This window comes from Rhododendron vialii, chromosome 1a, assembly GCF_030253575.1.
Source record: "Rhododendron vialii isolate Sample 1 chromosome 1a, ASM3025357v1".
NCBI lineage: Eukaryota > Viridiplantae > Streptophyta > Magnoliopsida > Ericales > Ericaceae > Rhododendron > Rhododendron vialii.
Genome location: NC_080557.1, coordinates 30579009 through 30601618, shown reverse-complemented (window position 1 = coordinate 30601618; position 22610 = coordinate 30579009). Strand labels below are relative to the sequence as shown.

The 22610-nt window shown below is 43.8% G+C and overlaps 2 protein-coding genes across 2 annotated transcripts; one reads left to right on the top strand and one right to left on the bottom strand.

Moving 5' to 3' along the window:
• Positions 1-2240: 2240 nt before the first annotated feature.
• On the top strand, positions 2241-4022 carry LOC131330413 (uncharacterized). Its single transcript, XM_058363980.1, has 2 exons — positions 2241-3332; positions 3423-4022. Exons 1-2 carry the CDS (start codon positions 2241-2243, stop codon positions 4020-4022), a joined length of 1692 nt encoding a protein of 563 aa, XP_058219963.1.
• A 6322-nt stretch (positions 4023-10344) lies between these two features.
• On the bottom strand, positions 10345-11283 carry LOC131330397 (uncharacterized). The gene has a single exon (XM_058363963.1). The coding sequence runs from the start codon at positions 11281-11283 to the stop codon at positions 10345-10347; it is 939 nt and encodes a 312-aa protein (XP_058219946.1).
• Between the last annotated feature and the right edge of the window lie 11327 nt (positions 11284-22610).

Below are 22610 nucleotides of genomic sequence, written 5' to 3'. Positions count from 1 at the left end.
CCAGCCAAAGACGTTATCTATGCTCGTGAACATGAGAAGAGTAGCGGGGGAGACTCTTCAGCTTTATACTGAACGATATTGGGAGGTTTACAATCTGATCACAGACTGTGATCAAAGGGTCACAGCCGAGTCATTCATGAATGGGCTGGATCCTACTTCGGCGATGTTCTGAGATCTCTCTCGAAACCCTTTGAAGACAATGGGGGAATTGATGGTGATCATTGAAAAAGATTGCGTCCATGAAGAAGCAGTCGCCAAATGCAACGTTCCGAAGGCCTCCGAATCTTCTAAGGCACCAACTGTAGCTAAAAAATAGGTGGCCAACGTAGGGCAAAGTTGAAGCTCAAACAACAGTAACCAAGGACCGAACAAACAAGGCAGTAAGAACCGGCTGCCACAACACCCTCAACAGCAACAACCGTGGCAACAACAAAGACGGGAACCGCGGCCGGACGAATATGTGGCCGAACGAACTACATTCACCGAGCCTATCTATAAGCTCCTAAACATCATAGGCCAGCTTCTATTTTTTGTCTGGCCGACGGGATTCTTGGGCACGACAGGAAATGGCCCCGGGATGTGCACGTAACACAAGGAGCGCGGCCGTTACACAACGCAATGCCAACCGTTCAAACGATATTTGGTGGAGCTTACCGCTATTGGGCATCTCAATCCATGGATTGACACTCGGAAGAATACGCTTCCCCCTCCTCCTCCAATCATAGGAAACATTGTGGGGGTTATCCTGGGCCTAGTATCCAAAGGACGGGCAGTCGAGCTTCAGTCCGAGATTGATAAAGTCGTTGCTGCATTATCGGTCTACAATATTGGCACGTCAATGAAGCAAAAATGGGTGGATCCGAGCCTCGAAGACCCTATAACTTGTACTTCTGAAGATTTCGTTGGAGTGTAGCTGCCTCATAATAACGCCCTTGTGGTCACCATTACTATTGCCCAGTTAACTATACAACAAGTATTGATTGACCAAGGAAGTTCGGCTGAGGTAATGTTCTATTCAACATTTAAAAGTCTCGGACTTACCCCTGATCAACTTCAGACGGCAACCACTCCACTCGTCAGCTTCAGCGGTGCCCCTGTTTGGCCGCTCGGCTTAATCACCCTACCCATGCGAGCCAGTTCCCGAGTGGTAGATGTTGAATTCATGGTGGTTAATTCTCCCAGCCCCTACAACATCATCCTCGGTCGAGCCTGGCTACATGGAATGAAGGGGCCTCTACCCTCCATCAAATCATGAATTCGTTGGCTTGAATGGTCGGCTGAAAAGACTTCGAGGGGACCAAGTGCAATCAAAGAAATGCTATATCAGCACGGTGACTAACAAACCGAGTTTTTTGGAGGTGCAATGCGTAGAGGCAGCTGATGTCCTAGTTCTTGAAGATGTTGGCTTGCTAGCCGAGCAAAGGTCAATAGAAGAGCTTACGCGGATACCATTTACTGAATACGGCGGGCAGTATTTTCTTATCGGCAGCTCTTTGGACGAGACCGAGCATATGGAGATGTTCGAATTCCTTAAAAGGAATATTGAAGTGTTTGCTTGGACTCCCCAGGAAATGCCAGGAGTGGATCTCTCATTCGCTTCTCACTCTCTTAACGTTGATCCGAATAGAAAACTGGTGGTGCAAAAGGTCCGACGTTTGGCTGCTGTGCATGTAGAGGCAATGATGACGAAGGTAGACCAATTGCTGGAGGCGGGAGTGATTCGAGAGATTTTATATCCAACCTGGCTCGCCAGCCTTGTTGTCGTACCGAAGAAAAATGAGAAACTAAGGGTTTGCATCGACTACACAAACCTTAACGACGCTTGTCCGATGGATTGCTTTCCGTTTCCTCGGACAGAGCAAATGGTGGATGCTACAACGGGGCATGAGCGACTGAGCTTTATGGATGCATATCGGGGCTACCATCAAATTGCTCTGGCAAAAGAAGACCAGGAGAAGACGGCTTTCATCTCCCCTTGGGGAACATATTGTTATAACGTTGTTCCGTTCGGATTGAAGAACGCTAGGGCAACTTTTCAACGGATCATTACCAAGATGTTCCCTAGAATGCTCGGCAGAATATTGGAGGCTTACATTGATTATATGGTTTGCAAGAGTAAGTTCGCTCAAGATCACCTTTGGGATTCGGGCAAAGTCTTTGCCGTTTTGAAATGACATAAGCTTCGTCTAAATGCGGAGAAATGTGCATTTGGAGTCGGTTTGGGTAAATTCCTTGGTTACATGGTGAGCCGCCGAGGAATAGAAGTAGATCCAACACAACTCACAGCAGTACAAAATCTTCGAGCTCCAACTACAATCAAGGAAGTACAGCGCCTTACAGGAATGGTGGCCGCCTTGAATTGTTTCATTCGATGCTCTGGAGATCTATGCCGACTGTTCTTTCAAGCAATCAAGACTAGTCGACACAGGTTCGTGTGGACCGAGGAATGTGAGCTGGCTTTCCAGTCATTAAAGGAATACCTTTCCCGTGCTCCGCTCCTCGTTACACCCCTGCCCGAGGAAGACTTGTACCTCTACCTTACTGTTTCAGATCATGCCACGAGCGCAACCCTCATTCGAAAAGAAGGAATGGAACATCTGCATATCTTTAACTCGAGCAAAATGATGACGGACTCTCAGTCAAGGTATTTGCCTATGGAAAAATTAGCATTGGCTCTTGTTTCAACTAAAACAAGCCTTTTGCCTTACTTTCAATGCCATAGGATTGTGGTCCTCACTGAGTTTCCTCTCGAAGCTGTACTTCGCAAGACGGATTCATCGAGTAGGATTTTGAAGTTTTCTCAGGATCTGGCCAATTTTGACATCCAGTTCGAGCCCCGAACTACAATGAAGGGACAGGCTTTGGCCGACTTCTTTGTTGAACTTACTCCTAGGTTGCAAGATGAAGCCAATGCTCTGGCCACGGCCGCAGAAGAAGCTCGGATTGCCGACGAAGAGGCTTTTGTGGACTGGAATAATCCTCCCCCTGAATCCTTGCGTGCTCGGTATACATCAAGTACGAAAAAGCCTAAGAGAGAATGGAAGCTCTTTTCAGGAGATGCTTGGCGAATGACGGTCGATGGGGCTTCCAATGTTAATGGACCGAGGGCTGGGATTATTCTCATCTCACCAAGTGGCATTGTTCATGAGAGTGTGGTTTCCATCGGATATGCGACAACGAATAATGAAGCAGAGTATGAAGCTCTTATCGCTGGTTTACAACTTGCTCTTCGGCTCGATGCGGATTCGGGTCATGTCTTTTGTGACTCTTGGCTGATTGTGGGTCATTTGACTGACGATTACCAAGCCAAAGAAGGGCGTATGAATGCTTATGTTAGTCACGTTTTGGCGCTTCTCAAACGGTTTGGCTGAGTGGAAGTGGAGTGGATTTCTCGGGATCATAATGCTCATGCTGACACCTAGACAGGTCTTGCTTCGGTTTACAAGACCTCGGGCAGTTGCACCATTGTATTTGATGAAGTTGAATTCCCGAGCTTCGAGCCATTAGCTTGTTCGGTCATGGCAATTACACTCGGTCCAAGCCAAATGGATCCAATCGTTGCATACTTGAAGAACCAAGTTCTCCCACTGAACAAACGGGAAGCGCATAAGATCCGTTGCCAAGCTGCTAACTATTTCCTTGATCCGAACGACAACCTTTACCGAAGAAACTTCACTGGCCTTGACTTACGAGTTGTTCATGAAGATCAGGTGGAGAGTGTTTTGAACGAGTTTCACTCAGGAAGTTGTGGGGCACACTTGGGAGAACGGACTATGGCCCAACGAGCGCTAACCCAGGGTTACTGGTGGTTAAAGATGGCCAAACAGTCAGAGGATTATGTGAAACGCTGTGTTCGGTGTCAGCAGCAAGCGTCACTCATCCATCAGCCTACCTTTCCTCTTAAAATGATCACCAGTCCATGCTCATTCGTGGTCTGGACTTTTGACATTGTTGGCAAAATGCCAAAGGCATCTGGAGGATTTGAGTACATGCTTACAGCCACTGATTTGTTCACTAAGTGAGTGGAGGCTTCCCCGTTGGTCAAGACCATAGTTGGGGATGTGGAGCATTTCATCTAAAAGCATATCATTTCTAGGTTCGGCGTACCTTACGCCATCCTTTCTGACAATGGTTCCCAGTTTGTTGCGGCTGCTATCAAAACCTTCTACAAAAAATGAAATATCACAATCCATAACTCATCTGTGGCTTACCCCCAAGGCAATGGTCAAGCCGAGGCCTCCAACAAGACCATCACTCGGGGGCTAAAGCGTCATTTGGATCGAAAGCTTGGCTTGTGGGTCGAAGAGCTTCCTCATGTTTTATGGGCCTATCGTACTACTCCTTGGTGATCCACAGGCCGAACTCCATTCTTGATGGCCTATGGAATGGAAGTAGTACTCCCCTTGTCCACATTGATCCCCACGGCTCGAACGGAGAACTTCAACCCCACTGATAACAATGCTCTTGTGGGTGCCGAGTTGGACTTCGCCAAAAAACTTCGGGATAACACCAACCTTCGGCACGCGGCATATCAGCAAGAAGTCGCTGGGGGCTACAACAAGAATGTTCAAGCTCGACCGTTCATTGTTGGCAATTTGGTCCTTCGGATGGTCACCGAGGCAGTAAAGTTGACCAAGCTCAAGAATCCATATGAAGGTCCCTATCGAGTGGTGGAAAATATTGGCCACGGCATTTACAAACTCGCCGAGATGGATGGTACGTCGATCGCTAACCCGTGGAATGCCCAAAAACTCAGGAAGTTTCACGGGTAACCTTGGCGTCCTCCTTTTCTCTTTTGCTCGTCTGTAATTTCTATTTTTGTTTAGAATGTAAGCCTTCGGGCATGGGTAAACCGAACGAAAAGACTTGAAATTTCTGGCATTTTTTACATTTTTGGTTACACGAGCATTCAAACTTGTAAGACAACGCAGTGGGGAATCCGAGTGCTAGCAAAATACAAACATTCACAAAGAGGAATTAGAACGAGTAAAAAGACTTGTAAATTTCTCTTAAAACTTCCATCATTACTTAGGGCATTGCGGATGGTGCATCGTTCGTTGCAATCTCCTAAAAACATTCCTAAATTTACTGAGCCGTGGCAATAGTAGATCGTTTGGTGCCACCCTCAAAACCTGTATTAATTACATACTCTGGTGCGGCTAAGGCCTATTGTTTGGCGCCGACCATGTCAACTAGAATGTTCAAATTCAAGAAACAAAAGCAAACAAAAACTCTAAGGATTAAACTCCGGGAAGAGCTCCAGTTGGAGACTGAACAGGGTTCGAGGGAACTTGAACATTTGTGGCCTCGAGAGGGTTGGCTGCAGGCTTAATATCTTCGGCCTCGGCAGGAGTAAGGGAGGGCACTTCCACTAGAATTCTCCTGTCATCATCTGGCTCAACCCCTGCATCATCCAGGCCTCTGTTGTAGCCGAGCATAAAGCTCTCCTTGTGTTGAGCCTCTTTCATCTCGGCCTGGGCTGCCAGGAGCTCATCCGCCACATCCTCCTCGGCTTGGTAGTACCCTTGGTCATACCACTCCTGTAGCTCTTTCTCCATCTCTTTTTTCATCTCCTCTCTCTCCAGAGCTCTCCCCTCCGTGAGTCCCTCATCCTTTCCCTAGGCGTTGGTACGTTCGGCCGAGTCTTGTAGTCCGTTGATCTAGTCATTCAGATTTGTAATCTGAAGCTCTTGGCTTTGGCGCACAAGCTCGGACTGCTCTAAGCTCTTCTTGTAATCCTCGGCTACATTTTGGTTGTGCACCACCGATTGCTTCAGCAATTTTGTTTTCTTATCATGCTTGGTAAGATGGCACTCGGCGCTCATGATAGATTAGGTGGCCTGTACTCAAAACAAGTTAAAATCATCCGAGGAAAATATAACAAACAGGCAAGAAACTTATTGCAAGACCGTAAAATTGAAGTTACCCTTCCAACGTGAAAGTAATAATCACTCAAAGCAGCTTTCAGAGAAGAGGGGCTTTGGATGTCCCTCGGCAGGGCAAGCCCAGATTGCAGAGTGAAAGCCAGTGAAGGATCCTCCCTCAAGCTATCAGACTTTAGGATCTGCTTCTTGTCAGGAGTGATGAAGTTTGGCATCCACGGAGTATTGAAATCCAAGGCTAACTCCTTTCCCTTCTCTCCCTCTTCTTCTTTTTCCATCTCCTCTCCCCTCGGATATTCAACCTCTGAACCTTTTGCCCTCGGAGTAACTTTGGACCTCTTCCCAGTAGGAGCATCCTTCGGGGAGGTAGGGGCAACCGGAGGTCGCTTATGAATGTTGGAGAGCTGGAGCCTTTTGGCTTGGGGTCGATCCTGAGGCCCCAGGCGCTCCGAATTTCCTCAGTTCGGCCTTTTCTTTTTCCTTTTCCTCCAGCTTCTTCTACAGCACGGCCCTCATACTTCTGGGAGGCATTTCTTCCTCTTATTCTGGCAAGGTTTCTTCAATTGGAAGTCTTAAGACCCCCCGTAATGGTTTGTCCTTGCTGGGTAAAAGTTCTTCGGGAAGCTCGGTATAACCTTCTTCTGGGACCTGCTTCTCAGCCTCGTCAGAAGCTTTCTCTCGAATTCGACCTCTGTAAGTTGCTTCGTAGCCGAGAATTGTGGGAGCGTCTCTTTCTTCCTCGGAAAGGTGAGAAGAGCAGCAGCAAGCCCACAACCCTTTGCTGCCCTCGATAGATCTTTGTTTAGCTTCGGAGTATCTGCCGAGCAAATAAAGTTAAAACAATCATGAGACAACAGACATGTCTATTATGCAATAATAAACAAAACAAAAAAAATTTATGCTTAAATGGATTTCCCCTATGGGTAGCAACTTCGAATCGCCGGTACTCTAATTGAGGGAACTGATAGTTACCCCGAACCTCTACGTAATCCGAGGCCCACTTCTTCGAGTCGTACATACCCTCAGGAATAATCTTTACCATATTCTTTCGGGAGCACAAGTAGTATCGAGAATACCTGACGTTCCGAGACATCATATAATTCTCAAAAATGTGGTAAGCCTCTAGAGGGAACATTTTTACCTCGGCTAATTTGATTACCGAGTGGATAATACGATATGAGTTGATGCTCAATTGACACGGTGTAAGATCAAAAATATGAAGGATCTCTCTCAGGACCCTGTGCATAGGAAACCGAAGCCCGCCTTTGGTGATCGCCATTAGAGGGACTGTGATGTGCTCGTCACTGAATCTTATTCAGGATCCTGGGATGGGCGTTATGACAACATTGTCTGGTAATTCATAGGTCCTTCAAAAAAGATCGATCCCCGTTTGATCCCCGAAACAATCCCAATACGGGCAGGGATCTTTTCCCGTTCGGTTTGGGATTACGTCGAGGTCCAAAGGTGTAATTTTTCTTCGTACCCTCGGCACTTGAGAAGATGACTCGCCGACGGCACCAGTCTCCTCGTCTATTTGGCTAGATGAAGCAACAGGTGTTTCCCTCTCAGATGCACCTTCATTTGCTCCACCTTCGGCTCCTTCTTCCTCTTCTTCATGCGAAACTTCTACTCCTTTCTCCGACGATTCCTTGTCAATGTTTATGATATTGGGATTAGGACCCATTGCTCAGAGAGGAATTACCCTGGTAGGATAATCAATCCCCTCAGATACCCCACCGCTCGATCTGGCTCGGTAACTCCGAGCTTCATCTCTGATTATTTCAGTAAGTTGAGGATCGACCTTACCGAAGCCCGATGCGCCGGAATCTACCGATTGGGATGACTTTCCAGATGAGGTGGACTCTGATGACTCCATACCTAAAGCATAAGTGCAAGGGATAAGACCGTTAGCGAGTTGCATGGTGAAAATTCCTAACGTGCCTATCGTTTGGTATTCTACTGTTTCCGAGCATATCCCAACTTTTCCGAATGACGATTTGTCATATTGGAATTCCGAGTGTGCGATTCTATTGTGCTTCAGCAAGGTCAAATAGGAGTCAACGTACGACTTATTTTTTCCTGTCTTCCTTCGGAAGAACATGGATGAGTTTTTATCGGAGTTCGGAAGAACACGGGTTGAAGATGCATATAAGCTCGGAAGAACACATGAACACCTTCAACGTGTTCTATAGTGTTCAGGTGACTGGAAAAGTTGAAATGGAAAGGAAAAACCCGATTTCGTGGGCTAAACGTGCTTGAAAACAACCAAAATGCAGTGAAAAGTGCTAGGAATTGAGAAATACCTGAAAACCACGAAAATTTTGTGAAATGCTTCAAATCCTCATATTTCTAACATTTTTTTGGTGTTGAACTCCGCTCTGCAGATGAAAAGATCAATGGATGGGGAGAAAAAGTGATTTTCTCTCTCCATCCTCTTTTATACCTAGGGCGGAATTCGAAGTGGTTCAAAGCCCCCAGCCGTTGGATTCGAGCGGGAGATTGATGTGTCGTTCGATGGATGACACGTGGTGACTGATGGGATGCGCTGTACCATTACCCAATAACAAATTGACGCATGGCACAATTTGAAAATGGTGGTTTCAGAAGCATTAAATGCTAATCTTGATCTCAAAGGGTTAGCAGCTCGGATTCAAGGAGTTGTTCAAAACCAACTGTTTTCTTCATCCTTTGTTCGGCCATTATTTTCAACTTCTCCTTCCCAACCAAGCGTGAGAAGCAGAAGTTGAGGGGCTATTGTAGTGGGCCAAAATATCCGAAGGTTCAAAAAGGGCATAGGGGTGACATCATTGTGGATTCATCGTTCAGTTGTCTCAATTCATCTTTAAGTCAAGACGCATCTTGCCGAGCTTGCTAAGTATAACCGAATGTTTAATACTAACTTTGCTCGGGAAGTATTCCTATCGCTTGGTGAGGTCCTTTCGCTTGGTAAACTTTCCATTGTTCGTTAGATGTTGTTTGCGCTCGATAGGATTTCACGTATCTGGTAATGTGTTTGCTCGATATAAACATTCAGCGACCGTCTCTGTGGAACCTTCTAGAAGGTTCTGATGATATGTGGGTTGTCATCTCTGATAACCGAGATGACATCTCTGATTGATGTGATTTGTCTAACATTGACAAATGTGGCTCTGTAATCTCCAAGAAGCGGCGTTCATTAAATGCACCTGACAAGTGACGTCATCCGAACATGACAAAGCACGTGGGCTGCAGAACCAGCCTGTACAGCCCTCTACATCTTTGCCTATAAATAGATGAGTGCCCCTTCTAGGGGAAAGGGTGATTTCTTACTCTCAACTACTCACTTATCTCTCTTAGCAAATTTCTTACCAAACTTTCTTTCTTCTCCAATTACTGACTTGTTCGTCGGAGCTTCTTCCCCGAGGAACACCCCCCTCCGGTTCTGCAGGTACACAAAGATCAGCTCAGAACTTCCGCAGCTCATCAAAGGGAGAAAAAGGTTCAAGAAGATCACGGTGAAATCAAGCCCTGCCCCCCCCCCCCCCCCCCCACACACACACATACTTTGTCCAAAACTTTCCTTGTTGATCATAAATCGATGCCTGAATTTCCTTCGAAACCATGTCACCTCCTGCAAAGTCCCTAGGTTTCACCTTCTTGTTGAATGCTCGGGCAACCTTCGTTGGTACCCTTGGATGTGGTAAAGGGCTCTCAATTTCCGTTCATCAAATAACATGAGTTTCTTGAACCTATTGCTTAACCACTCCGCCTCTTGAACCTCACATTCAATCATGGTTCAAGGGATGAGATCTCTAACTCAATAGAGAGCACGGCCTCCATGCCATAAACCAAAGAATAAGGCGTTGCTCCTGTTGGCGTACGTACGGACGTCCGATATACCCATAGGGCGAGTGGTAACTGCTCATGCCAATTCCTTATGGATTCAATGGACTTTTCCAAAATGGTTTTAACAGTCTTATTTGCGGCTTCCACGGCTCCGTTGGTTTGGGGCCAATATGTGGTCGACTTGTGCACTTGGGTCTGAAATTCCTCCAAAATTTCCTTTGCTCGACCCTTGAAGTGAACCCCATTGTCTGACATGAACACTTGAGGAACCCCATACCGATAGATGACATTCTGTTTGATAAAATGTGCGACTTGTACCGCAGTCAGGGTTGCGTAAGAAATAGCTTCTACCCACTTTGTGAAATAATCAATTGCAACCAAGATGAACTTGTGACCGTTGGACTCTGCTTGTGTGATTCTTCCAATAACGTCGATTCCCCATACTGAGAAAGGCCAAGGAGAAGTCATTTGGTGCAGTTCTGATGGCGAAACATGCATGAGATTGGCATGGATTTGACACTTATGACATCTCCATGCATATGCTATACACTTCGTTTCCATGGTGGACCAGAAGTATCCCTGTCTGAGAATTTTCTTGGCGAGCATCATGCCGTTCATATGAGGTCCGCAGACGCCTTCATGAATCTCCTTCCTCACTCTTTCCGCTTCTGCTCCATGGATACATAGCTTGTGCATTCCACAGTGTGACCTCTGATACAAATTTCCCCCCGCAGATGATGTATTGGGCTGTGAGCCTTTGGAGAGCAATTCGGTCTTTCTTGCTTGAGTCAGCAGGATATTCTCCCCTTTCCACAAATCTCCAAATGTCGTAATACCAGGGGTGGCCATCGTCAGGTTCATCAATAACCATAACATGCTGGTACACCGAGGAATCTCTTTGCTCAATCACAATGGGCCTTAGTTTCATACTAACGGGGATTTCGACCATGTATGCCAGCGTTGCCAAAGTGTCCGCAAATTGATTCTTGAGCCTTGGCACATAAGTAAAAGTTACTCTGTTGAAATGAGGAATGAGGTCTTTAAGGTCTTGATGATATGACTTTAGTTTCTCCTCCTTGACTTTCCAGTCGCCGTTGGCTTGTGACACCACTAAGTTAGAATCTCCCACCACTTCTGATTTTTCTATACCGATTTCAATGGCTACTTCCATGCCAACAATACAAGCCTCATACTCTGCTTGATTGTTGGTGACTTCAAAATTTAGCTTGAATGCAAACAGTATGTGGGATCCGTCGGGTGCTATTAACAGCACACCAATTCCAAACCCTTTCTGATTAGCAGCCCCGTCACAGTACAACTTCCAAACATCCTCTACTATGATCATCAAATCCTCATCCGAAAACTTAAACTCGACATCTTCTCCTCCTTTAACTGGGTAGTCAGCTAAAAATTCCGCAATGGCCCTTCCTTTCACTGACTTCCTTGTGACATATTGGAGTTCAAATTCTGCCAACATAAGCAACCAGCACGCCAATTTCCCAGTGAGAGCTAGTTTCTCAAACAGGTACTTCAAAGGATCCATTCGAGAGATTAACCTTATTGGGTACGCCAACATGTAATGTCTTAGCTTCTTGGAAGCCCAAACAAGTGCCCATCAAGTCTTTTCCAACGAAGTATAGCGTACTTTGCATCCAACCATCTTTTTGCTTTAGATAATACACAACCCTTTCAACCCCATCGTCTTATTCCTGTGCCAGCATACACCCCATTGCGGATGAAATGATAGACAGATATAGGATCAAATGTTTTCCCATCGTCTTAGTACCGGGGGGTTTTGTAGATAATTTTGGATCGCCTCAAAAGCTTTCTGACACTTGTCATTCCATTTGAATGGTTCTCCTTTCCTAAGCAAGCAAAATATTGGCTCACAGGTTGAAGTCAACTTTGCAATGAATCGACTAATGAATTGCACTTTGCCGAGGAAGCTTCTTACATCCTTCTCGGATCGAGGTGGGTCCATTTCTAGAATGGCTTTGATCTTCGAGGGATCCACCTCGATTCCTCGAGTGGTAATCATGAATCCTAACATCTTCCCTGTAGTGACCCCAAATGTGCACTTGGACGGGTTAAGCCTCATTCTGTACCTTCGGATTCTTTCGAAGAACTTTCTGAGAGCTGGTAAGTGCCCCTCTAGCTCCTTTGCCTTGACGATCATGTCATCAACGTAAACTTCCACTTCCTTGTGAATCATGTCGTGTAACAAAGTTGTGGCTGCTCGCTGATAGGTAGACCTGCGTTCTTCAATCCAAAGGGCATGACCCGGTAGTAATACGTTCCCCATTCTGTGATAAATGTGGTTTTCTCCCGATCCTCCGAAGCCATGAGGATCTGATTGTATCCCGAAAAGCCATCCATAAAAAAGAGCAAAGCATGCCCAGCGGTATTGTCGACTAGTACATCAATGTGTGGTAACGGAAAATTGTCTTTTGGACTTGCTTTATTTAAGTCTCTAAAGTCAACGTAGACCCCAATTTTGCCATTCTTTTTAGGAATGGGCACGATGTTTGCGACCCATTGCGGATACTCAGTTACTATTAGGAATCCAACGTTAATATGATTAATGACTTTTTCTTTTATTTTAAGCACCAAATCGGGTCTCATTCGCCTTAGCTTTTTCTTCACAAGTTTTGCATCGAGATAAAGAGGAATCCAGTGTTCCAAGATTTCAGGATCGATTCTGGGCATATCAGACCATGCAAACACATCATCAAATTCTTTAAGCAAATCTATGTGAGCTTGACGCTCCTCTAGAGATAGCTCGAAACGGATCTGGACCATCCGGGGATTCTCCTCATACTCTCAAGTTTATTAAAATTACTTCTTCTTTTACAGGCTAAGCATGTCTCTCATCTTCCCTTTCGACTAGGGATCGAATTTCTTTAGGGATATCCCTATCGAAATCCGTCTCATCATCATTAGGGTCAACACAATTTATTTCAAAATCAAAGAAATAGGTAGAATCGGCTTCATTTATTTCATCATCAGCAAAGACCTCGGGGGCGCCATACACACTAGTAGACTCAAATTCAAAGTATAGACCATGAGGAGTTGGGCCAAGAGGCACTGACTTAGACTTAAAGGATTGGGAAGACTCAGAGGACTCGGACTCAGACTCAGAATCAGACCCATGGCATGTCGTGCTTGGTATGAAAGTCCAATTCTTATATTCTCCAGCGGCATCCATAATGAGCAAAGTCGGGTCTTCGAGGGCCTCCTGCCGTAACATCTGCACTTCAGCTTCAATGACTGTACCCATTGGGTCGCCTCCCTCAAACAGGATCGCCAGACTTCCCATGTTGAAAACCTCAATCCAATCGGTTGGTTCCTTCTTTATGACTACAGCCTTGATTTCCTCTTTTTCATCTTCCGGCCAAACGTCATTGGTGAATATCTCAAACCCTGGCAGCAGAGTGTTGGTTTCCTTGTCCCAAAATGGCTCTGGCTAGCCTTGATAGATTTGCTTAGCTTCCTCCTTCACAAAGTAGTCCTCCAACCGGTTTCCCTTTTTCACCCTTTTGCCCTCAGAGGGCTTGTAGCCAAGGTCGGTTGTACGTATTTAAAGTTCCCATGATTTCAAACTTTAGAGGTCCTTGCAAATTCTTTCCTAGTCCTAGTCCTGGCATGTAGGACATCTTTTTCATTATCTTTATGGCGACATTGCTAATGACAAAGTCACTGCCAATCTGGACTGAGAAGACAGAGTTTGTGGTATCTAGTGAAAAACCTCCCAAAGCGATATCTTCCTCCCCATGTTGAATTTCTAAGAGCGGGCCATTATCCTTAGTGGGGGTGCGAATTCCAAAGTCCCCATGGATGGTGAGCATTCCTATCTCAAGCCCCAAACGGATTTTCTGGTGGAGAGTGGAAGGTACAGCCAGGGCCTTCCTAGCAACAAATTGAAGGAAGCAGGGATGCTTACCACATGAAATTCCACCTTAGTTTGGTAGGATCCGAAGGTCATAGTAAGCATAAGGGTCCTGACTACATCTCGACGAGTGTTGTCATATGCTCGGACCTTGACTTCTGATGGAGAGAAGCCCTTATTTTTGTACCCCAAGCAATAGGCAACACGGAGTGGGCAGACGTTGATTGTTGAACCATTGTCAATCAGGATTATCGGAACCCATTTACCATGGCATTTCAGGGTGACATGTAGTAGCCTATTATGGTCCGTTCCTTCAGTGGGCAAGTCTCGATCGATGAAAGTTATGGCATGCTTGATGGGTATGGTTTTGATGAGTGCCACAAGCTCATCAGGGGTTATATGGGAAGGAACTTTCAGATGGGAGAGGGCTTGGATGAGTCTTTCACGATGGCGGGTGGAATGAACAAGTACATCCGAAATAAAGATTTTAGCTTGAGTCTGCTCAAGTTGTTGCTTGATCATTCCTTCGGGGTTTTTATTAGGACGGGAAGGCTTTTTGGCTGGTGGAGCAAAGGGTTGGAAAGTGTTTTTGATTGGGGTAGTGAAAGGGTCAGATGGCTCTTTGGCTTGGGGAGCTGTAGAGTTGGAGGATTCTCCAGTTTGGAGGTTAAGGGGTTGGTAGACATGGCCACTCCTAGTTAGATGGTCAATCTGGCGGTACTTTGATTCTTCACTCCATAAATCAATAAGAGCCTTGCGTTTGCTCCCAATGGTAGTATCCCGGAGATGGGCGGCCAAATCAGCGATAACCAAATCTTCCTAAAGGTCCTCAGGCTTCCACTGCTCAGCTTCCATCACCGCCTTGTTACAGTCCATTCCTCATTTCCCACTTTTATGTTAACTATTTCAGAGTTTGCCCATGGATTGGTCTGGTCCCTGGCTCGTCTTCCCATAAGTTCGTCATGGCGACATTAGCATCCTCAGGAAAAGTGACCGATGGCTCTGATTTGGCTTCGTCCACAATGTAGTCCATTGGGTTAAACTCGTTACTAGCTATCTCTTCCTCATGCTCTAGGGGCCCCGGATTCAAATACCACGGGTTAAGACCCACGTTGCTCTACAAATTATCAACGACAAAGTCATTGAAATGGGACAAGTCTAGGCGATGCAGAGCAAGTTCCGCCCACTTGTAGGCTGCCATCTCGGGTTGGTATTCCTCAGCAAACATTGCGGGTAGGGAGAACATATCCAGTGGGTTATCTCTGGCCAAAAGCTAATTCGCATCTAGGGTTGGGCCTCATTCTCATTCGAAAGCTTCTTGAGGGATCTGATAGTTCTCATTCTGTCCTTCAAACATCATGTATAAGAAAAGTCCATCGAGAGAGTCGATTAGTATGAACATTTTGCCAATCAACCTCCCATCCAGGCTCGAATGGAGGTTCAACAATTCTTTGAAAGTTAGCGGCTTCAAATTCCTCCCAATTGGCAATCAAGTTTCCCCACGTGTCTTCCCATTCCCAGAGAAAACAAAGGGCAATTTTTTTAGGGATTTCCACAACTGGCCTTGGTTCAGTGTCAGGGATGATGAAGAAGGTTGGGTCAAAGTCCTGGGTAGTAAAGTCATCGGTTAAGGTGATTTGGTTAATACAGAAAGGGGTGTTATGCTGTGGTATGGGGTTTGAAATGGTATTTGGCTTATCTGGGGGAGGAGCTTCAATGACCTTGTTGTCAATGAGGTTTTGAATCTCATGACGAAGGCGAACGCAGTTGTCAGTGGTGTGACCAGGCATCTGGTGAAACTCACAATAAACATTTTGGTTAAGGTTTGGTGGGATAGTTTGTGGTGGTGGGAGCACTTTCAGAACCCCACACTCAACAAGCTTTTTGAGCAAGGCGGATCCAGGGGTGCTGAATTGGGTAAAGGTTCTGTTCTGGGATTTTAGTTTTTCAAAGATTTGGTTTACTTCTGCAGGTTTGGTTGAAGAGGTTCCAGCTTGGTTGGCATTTCCAAAGAGGACATTGTTGTTCCCCGAGTATGCCCTTTTGGACTTCGATCCTGATTCTTTCTTTTCCAAGGTACCATCCCTCAGGGCTTCTTCCACACCTAGCCCGGAGTCATAAAAGGTTTTGAAGTTTGGGGCGGTGATAGATGCCAAAATATGCATATTTTGGCCCTCCAATCTACATTTATTAGTCCTTTATTTTTGTTAACTGATTTTTATTATGTGTTTTTGATTTTATAGGTTGCTCGAGCCTGTTGTCCAAGACTTTGGATAAAAAGAAGATTTTAAAGAAGTTTGGGATCGAAGTGAAAAGTGCATTGAAATTTTTGATGGTTAATTTAATATTAGACAAAGTCAAAGGACCTTTGTATGATATAAGTCTTCAATACCTATATAAACCATCTAACCTACTGGTGAAAGGGGCCTGCCGTGGAAAAGAAAGAAAAGAAACAGAGGCGTGAAAAAGAAAAGCTGCGCATAGTGCGGCAGCGGTACGACAGACATTCCGCATTTTATTTTACAGTTTTAGATTAATTTCTTCAGAGCTTTGTTTTTCCCTTTCAAGTTATTTAAAATTTTGTTCAATTGTTCGCACTCCGGTAACTCGTATTAATTTTCGTTTTTTATCAAAGTTTTTCGTTAGTTCTTATTTAACTTAGATCCTGTGTTTATTTTGTATTCCGAGCAATAGAAGTATGTTTCAATTTAGGGTTTCTTTTGCTTCTTGCTTCTTGTTTAATAATGAGTGAGTAGTCGTACATGTAGGGTCGCGGGGTGATTAGCACACCGTGGCTAGTTCGGGCACTACTTCTTTTATCAAACAATAAAAAAAACGATTTTAGATTGGAAAATACTTCCCGCGGACGAACTTGGGCATCGTCGGAGCCCATGTGAACGGGAGAATGGGGGTCTAAAACTCATTCTTCGCTGCACATGGGTATACGGCGACCATAGGGTCTCGCATCTTGCGGGGTATCTATTTCAATCTAAAATTAAACGTTTTTAAGAACTCCAAACAGAGCAGGTTAATCCGAACTAGTTACAAGTGCTATGAACCCTATGGCCATACCTTTTTTAATTATTTGAAAAATACAATCAATTTCTAGATTTTAGTTAATCTCAGCATCAAACTACAAGGGGTGGCTACCTAAGAGCCCATTTAAATTATAACAACTCGAGTTTTTAGTCAGCACACATCACCGTCTTTGTGGATTCGACTCCGGTCTTACCGGATATTGTGCTACGTCGGTCTCCGCCCTACGCTTGGGGCAACCCATTATTTTAGGTCTAGGAAATCGTCAAGCATTTTTGGCGCCGTTGCCGGGGACGGTAACGTGTGTTAAGAATTCGGGTAGTTATTTTTTTTATTTGTTTTCTTTTTAGTTCTTTATTTTTATTTTTATTTTTATTTTTTTAAATTGTTGAAAAGCAAAAAAAAAAAAAAAGGCTCATTTTGCAAGGCACTATGGAGGTTATGCAAACCAATTTGATTATTCAGTGTCACTGCCTATATTTTATGGTTTGGCATCAGAAAATCATTTTTTGCATGTTCATAAACTTGAGGAGGTTTTTGCTAGCGATGAAGTGGCTCTTTTACATGTATTCCCAGCATCTTTGCGTGATAGTGCTCTAGATTGGTTTAATTTATTGAGTCCAAGATTGACATGGGATGAGATTGTAATACAATTTTTCAATCATTTCAATCCCTCATATGAGACTCATATGCTTTTACAAGAACTATCAGATTTCTCTCAACATGATGATGAGTATTTGTCACAGTGTTGGGAGCGATTTAAATTTGTTGTATTCTCTTGGTTGAGTTATAATTGTGAGCTTGGCAGTCTTCTGGTTATCTTTTGTCGTGGTTTAAACCTTAAGCCATGCGAGGTGGATTTTAGATCCACTGACGAATTCCTGGATAAAACCCCTCAAGACGCTTGGGATTTCTTAGATGAATTAACCCAAAAGCTCCAATTTTGTGAATTGACTAAAAGTTCTGAGGGTACCAATTTTGATGATAGGAAAAAAGAGGAAATAGAGCTGCTTCCCGAGGATACCAATTTTGATGCTAGAGAAAAAGAAAAAATAGAGCCACTTCCTAAGGATATTGATGCGAGAGAAAAAGAGGAAATAGAGCTGCTTGTTATTAGTGAAGGCTATATGCCTTTTGAGGAATCATTGCCTATAGTTGCACCAGGTTATATGCCTTTTAAGGAGTCATTGCCAATAGTTGCACTGAATAGTCAAGTACTTTCAGCTCTAGATTGTGCCACCCCTTCTATTGAGTCTCCACTTTCACAAGAGTTTTTAAATGTGAAGCATAATGATTTTCTTGGTGTTGATGAATTTAATTTAGTTTGTCATTCATATCTTGTGGATTTTGTCAACAATTTGAAAATTGATCTAGTTTTGGCTATACACTTGTTGGAATTTAAATGTCTAAAACGAATTCGGCAAATGTGCTACTCGAAGTATCTTATCTTGTGGCATGGTCGGGTTCAATTCTTGATAAAAGGTGTAGAATGGAGCGCTATGTTCATTGTCTTAGCTTTCATTGGCATGATAAATGTTCGGTACCCACGTTTGGCTGCTTGTACATAAATTTTTTTTTGGTCTGGTATAGCCACCCGTTTCTTGCTTGAGAAATGGAGAGAAAAGTAGTACTCGTGTCTTTCGCGTGAAGAAAGTGGATGATTTTTTATCTTTCATTTTATTTCTTATCTTGTTTATTTCTTTCAGTTATTTTTCTGGTTATTTTGGAGGCTAACATTTTGCAGGTTGTCCAATCCAAGTTGGGGGGTCTCCCTCTAAACGTTATTTACTCTACTTAGCCCCTCCTTTTCGAGGTGTTTGGAAGCTTAATACGTTAGTTGCTGATGGAAGTGTGAATTGCGCCATATAATTTTTCCTCCACTGCACAGTGGTGTTTGTCTGTGTGAAGTGAGATGAGTTGCAGAAAATATTCCAAGTATTTGGTGGGCCCAAAGTGGGCCCATGAGGAACACGGCTTTGATGGGCAACGAAGGAATAGGGTTTTACATTGTATAAAGGAAGATAGCAGCAGTTTTTGGGAATTACTTCGGGAAGGACGATAACAATAAACGAAGAACAGGACGCAGCAGATGCGAAGCGGGGGCCACCATCGAGATGGTTTCTTCGAAAATTAATTAGAGCTTTTAACTCACTGTTGTTTCTTCTTGCAGTTTATTTTTCCCTTAAAGTTTTCGAAGTTTTGTTCAATTTCTCGCACACTGGTAACTCGTTTTAGTTTCTGTTCTTTAATAAAGTTGTTTTTTTGGTATTTGTTTATTTCGTATTTAGAAGCATGTTTCAAATTAGGATTTTTCTTGTTTATTGCTTAAATATGAGTGAGTAGTTTTTATGAGGTATTGGTCGTTGGGTAAAGACGCGCCGCGACCCAATTAGGATTCGTCTCACAATTTTTATGTACATTAATTTAATTAAATAATTTAGTTGGTGAAAACTACGTCCGTTGGACGAATCCGAGGCATTGTCAGGGCTCATGTGAGCGGGAACAGGGGACCAAAACCTGTTCGCCGCTGTGTACGGGACCGGCAACCTTGGGATTCGCATCCTTCGGAGTTTCCAATTCTTCCTAAATTTAACCGTTTTTTTAGAACTTTGAAAAGCGAGCAGATTCTGATTGGGTAGCGAGCGTCGGATTCCCTACGACCGTGCCTCTCTTTTTAATCATTTGAGCAAGTTATCTGTTAGTATTAATTAATCTCAATCAAGTCAACAAAGGGTGGCTACCTAAGAGCCCGTTTAAATTAGTAACAACCCGAATTTTTAGTCAGCACACATCACCGTCTCTGTGGATTCGACTCCGGACTTACCGGATATTGTGCTACGTTGGTTTCCGCCCTACGCTTGGGGCAACCCATTATTTTAGGTCTAGGAATCGGTCAAACAGGCGGCTTGAGAAAGGACCATGTATGGAGCAAAGGAGCTTGGCAAGTTCTTTGTAATGATTCGAATTTGTTCCTTCAGATCTGGCTTGTTTTGCATTTGCGCGGCCTTGGCTCTCCAACATTTCACATAATCAGCAAAGCTTTCTTTGTCACTCATCTTAGTGCTTTCTAGCTCCCTTGTGGTCATCTTTAAGTCCACATTGAAATCATACCGGGCTACAAAAACTGTCCCAATATCTTCCCAAGTCCTTTTCTTAGATGGTTCAAGGGTAAGAAACCATTGCAGTGCAGGGCCAGTTAAAGACTCGTGAAATAGTTGTGCCATAGCTTCTGTTTCAAGCCCTCGCATTGTGAGGGAACCAACATACCCCTGGAGATGAGCCCTTGGATCATTAGTTCCATCAAACTTTGCAAAGTCAATGCCTTCAAATTTTTCTGGCAACTTGGCATTTGGGAACAGGCACAGTTTGCTCATGTCAATCTCCCATTTTCCAAGCTTCTTAGTTTTTCGAACAGACTCTTCCAACTTTCCAATCTTGGTAATGAGGGTAGCCAGGGTAAGATCCGTGATCGGTGTTTCTTCCTTGGGCTGTTCAGGCTGTGGAGGAGGCCTTTCCTGCAACTTATCACTGATTTCTTGCATAGTTTTCGTCTTCATGAGCATGTTTTTCTGCATTGCATTGACAAAAGCCTTGCGTTTAGCATCGACGTTGGCGATAGACTGCTTGAGTTGGGCATCCAAATTTGCCATGTTTTGTCTAAGTTCTTTCACCCCATTTGGTTGGTTAGCCATCAATATAGGTTCCTTGAGTGGTATTGTTGCTGGTGATTCTTGCACTATTTCTGTCGACGGTTGCCCTTCCTATTGTACTTCAACCTCAAATAATTGTGTTTCTTCCACGGTGTCTATGCGAACTATTCTTTGGAGTGGACAAAACCAATTGGGAACAGTCTCTTCTTGCGATCGAGCAATGTTTCAGAACTGGCAATGAAGCAAAAAGGGGTGACTCAAAACTAATCATGGTAAATTACTCTACCATCTTCATGCATCCTAGAAGCTAAGCCTAGGAGCTACCGTGATCTAGTTCTCACTTAAAGGCGTTTGTATAGAAGATTTTTGATAATCCGGGTAGGTACTGTCAAGCAAGTTAAATTCTGCCTATTTTTGGGGAACCAGAGCCAATCTCGTTACCTAGACCATCTGAGACAAAGCAATATGATTATCGAAATCTAGATACACACACCTTTAAGGCTAGTTCAGAACCAAGGGAGCCATTCGAGCACGACAAACACCGGAGGTATCACAAACTCCATGGATTTATAGTCTCCTAGACTGACCGGGGGAAGACACAAAATCCTAAGGGAATCCTGTCCTCTAGCCTGCGGGATGCAATGATGAATGAATGATATGCATGTATAGAAAAGAAATGCACATAAACAAGATATATCACACAAGCCCTAACCACGGGTTCCTGTCCTAGTTGGGAAGGTTCTGTAGTTATGTACAAGTGCAAAGGCCAGTTTTGATTTAGCAGGGTTCCCCGGACTAGAGCCAAGATGTACCTCCCATTGTCAAGTGTATTGCGAGACAACGGTCGAGCGGTACGATGACTCATCACGGTCGGGGGGTGCTAGGTATCTTGGGAGAGCTTATCACCGGCAAGCCAGGCAAGATTGCCAAAATATACTAGCGACGTTGTGCAGTGCAAAGTGTACAGAATAACGAGAGTTTGATCCTCCAAAAGATATTGAAAATTCCCCTTTTGAAAATGCCTTTCAAGTTTGGCCCTCTTAGATTATTCAATTCTTTAAAAAATAAAAGCAAGTTTCAAAGTTTTGAATAATCGTGAAGTCCCCAGCAGAGTCGCAACTGTGGGCTCCTTGACCGGCGCGCCCTTGAGAGTTGCCACCTTGATTTTTGAGATGGATGATCCGAGAAACTGAGAACTTGTTTGAAAAAGGCTTTTGGTCATAGCAAAAATGTTGAGACTTTGGGTTAGGGGGCCATGTTACGAATGGGGAAGGTTTTGTCAAAAAGTACCTCATTCGCCAGGTAAAAACCGGTCTCTACTAAACATTTTCAAAAGGGGAAAACTTTAAATATCCTTCGGGAAATCAAACTCTTTAATAAACAAGTAAAGGAGAAAGGGACATGGGAAGATATATCACATTGGCGTGCACGTGGTGCTTGCTGTATAGAAATGATGAGAGAATGATGTCGTGAAAGATGAAAGAACTAATCAGCAAACTATCGAGATCACAACATTCCTCTCACGACTTACCATAATGTTGTGCACAGCTTTATGATATGCCGTGCGGTGTCTCCTTCTTGCTATCAGGCTATCAACAATACTCAGAATAATGCTCGGTGCACCGTATATCCCGCACGATGATTTTAAAGACACACCACAAGAAAATTTGCATTAGGTGACAAATGAAAATTGTCACAAATTGCATATTTTTTGTCACAAATAGTATTCGTGACGAAAAAAAATTTGTCGACTAAAGGTTGTCGAGGATTCTTACCTCGTGACGAAATTTGTTTTTCGTCACCTATGGTGTCTTTCGACTACGAAAAATTTCGTCACAAAAAATCACTTGTTGACAATACTTTTTTGTCACCCATTATTCTTTTTGATGACGAAATATTTCGTCACCATTCTAATAGTTATTTGTCACCCATTTTCAATTTCGTCACTAATTTTGGCAGGTGATTGAACAATGTAAATACATAGGTGACAAAAAAAGTTTTGTCACCGAACAAATTAATTAAAAATAATAATTGTGACAAATATTTTGTCACCTAAAATTTTCAATTTAAGCCAATTAGTGACGAAAGATATAGTCATTGAAAAGTTGATAGAGAAACATTTTTGGTGATAAAAAAAATTGTCACCTTAAATATGTGTATAAAAAGTAAAAGTGACAAAATAAATTGTCACTAACACTCTTCTTATAAGACAATATCATCCTATTCATTTTGGAATTCAATACTCAACCAAACAAATGAACTATAAGTTACACCATAATAGCCAATACATCTTCATAAACCATTATAATCATGTGCCAAACTATACATCCA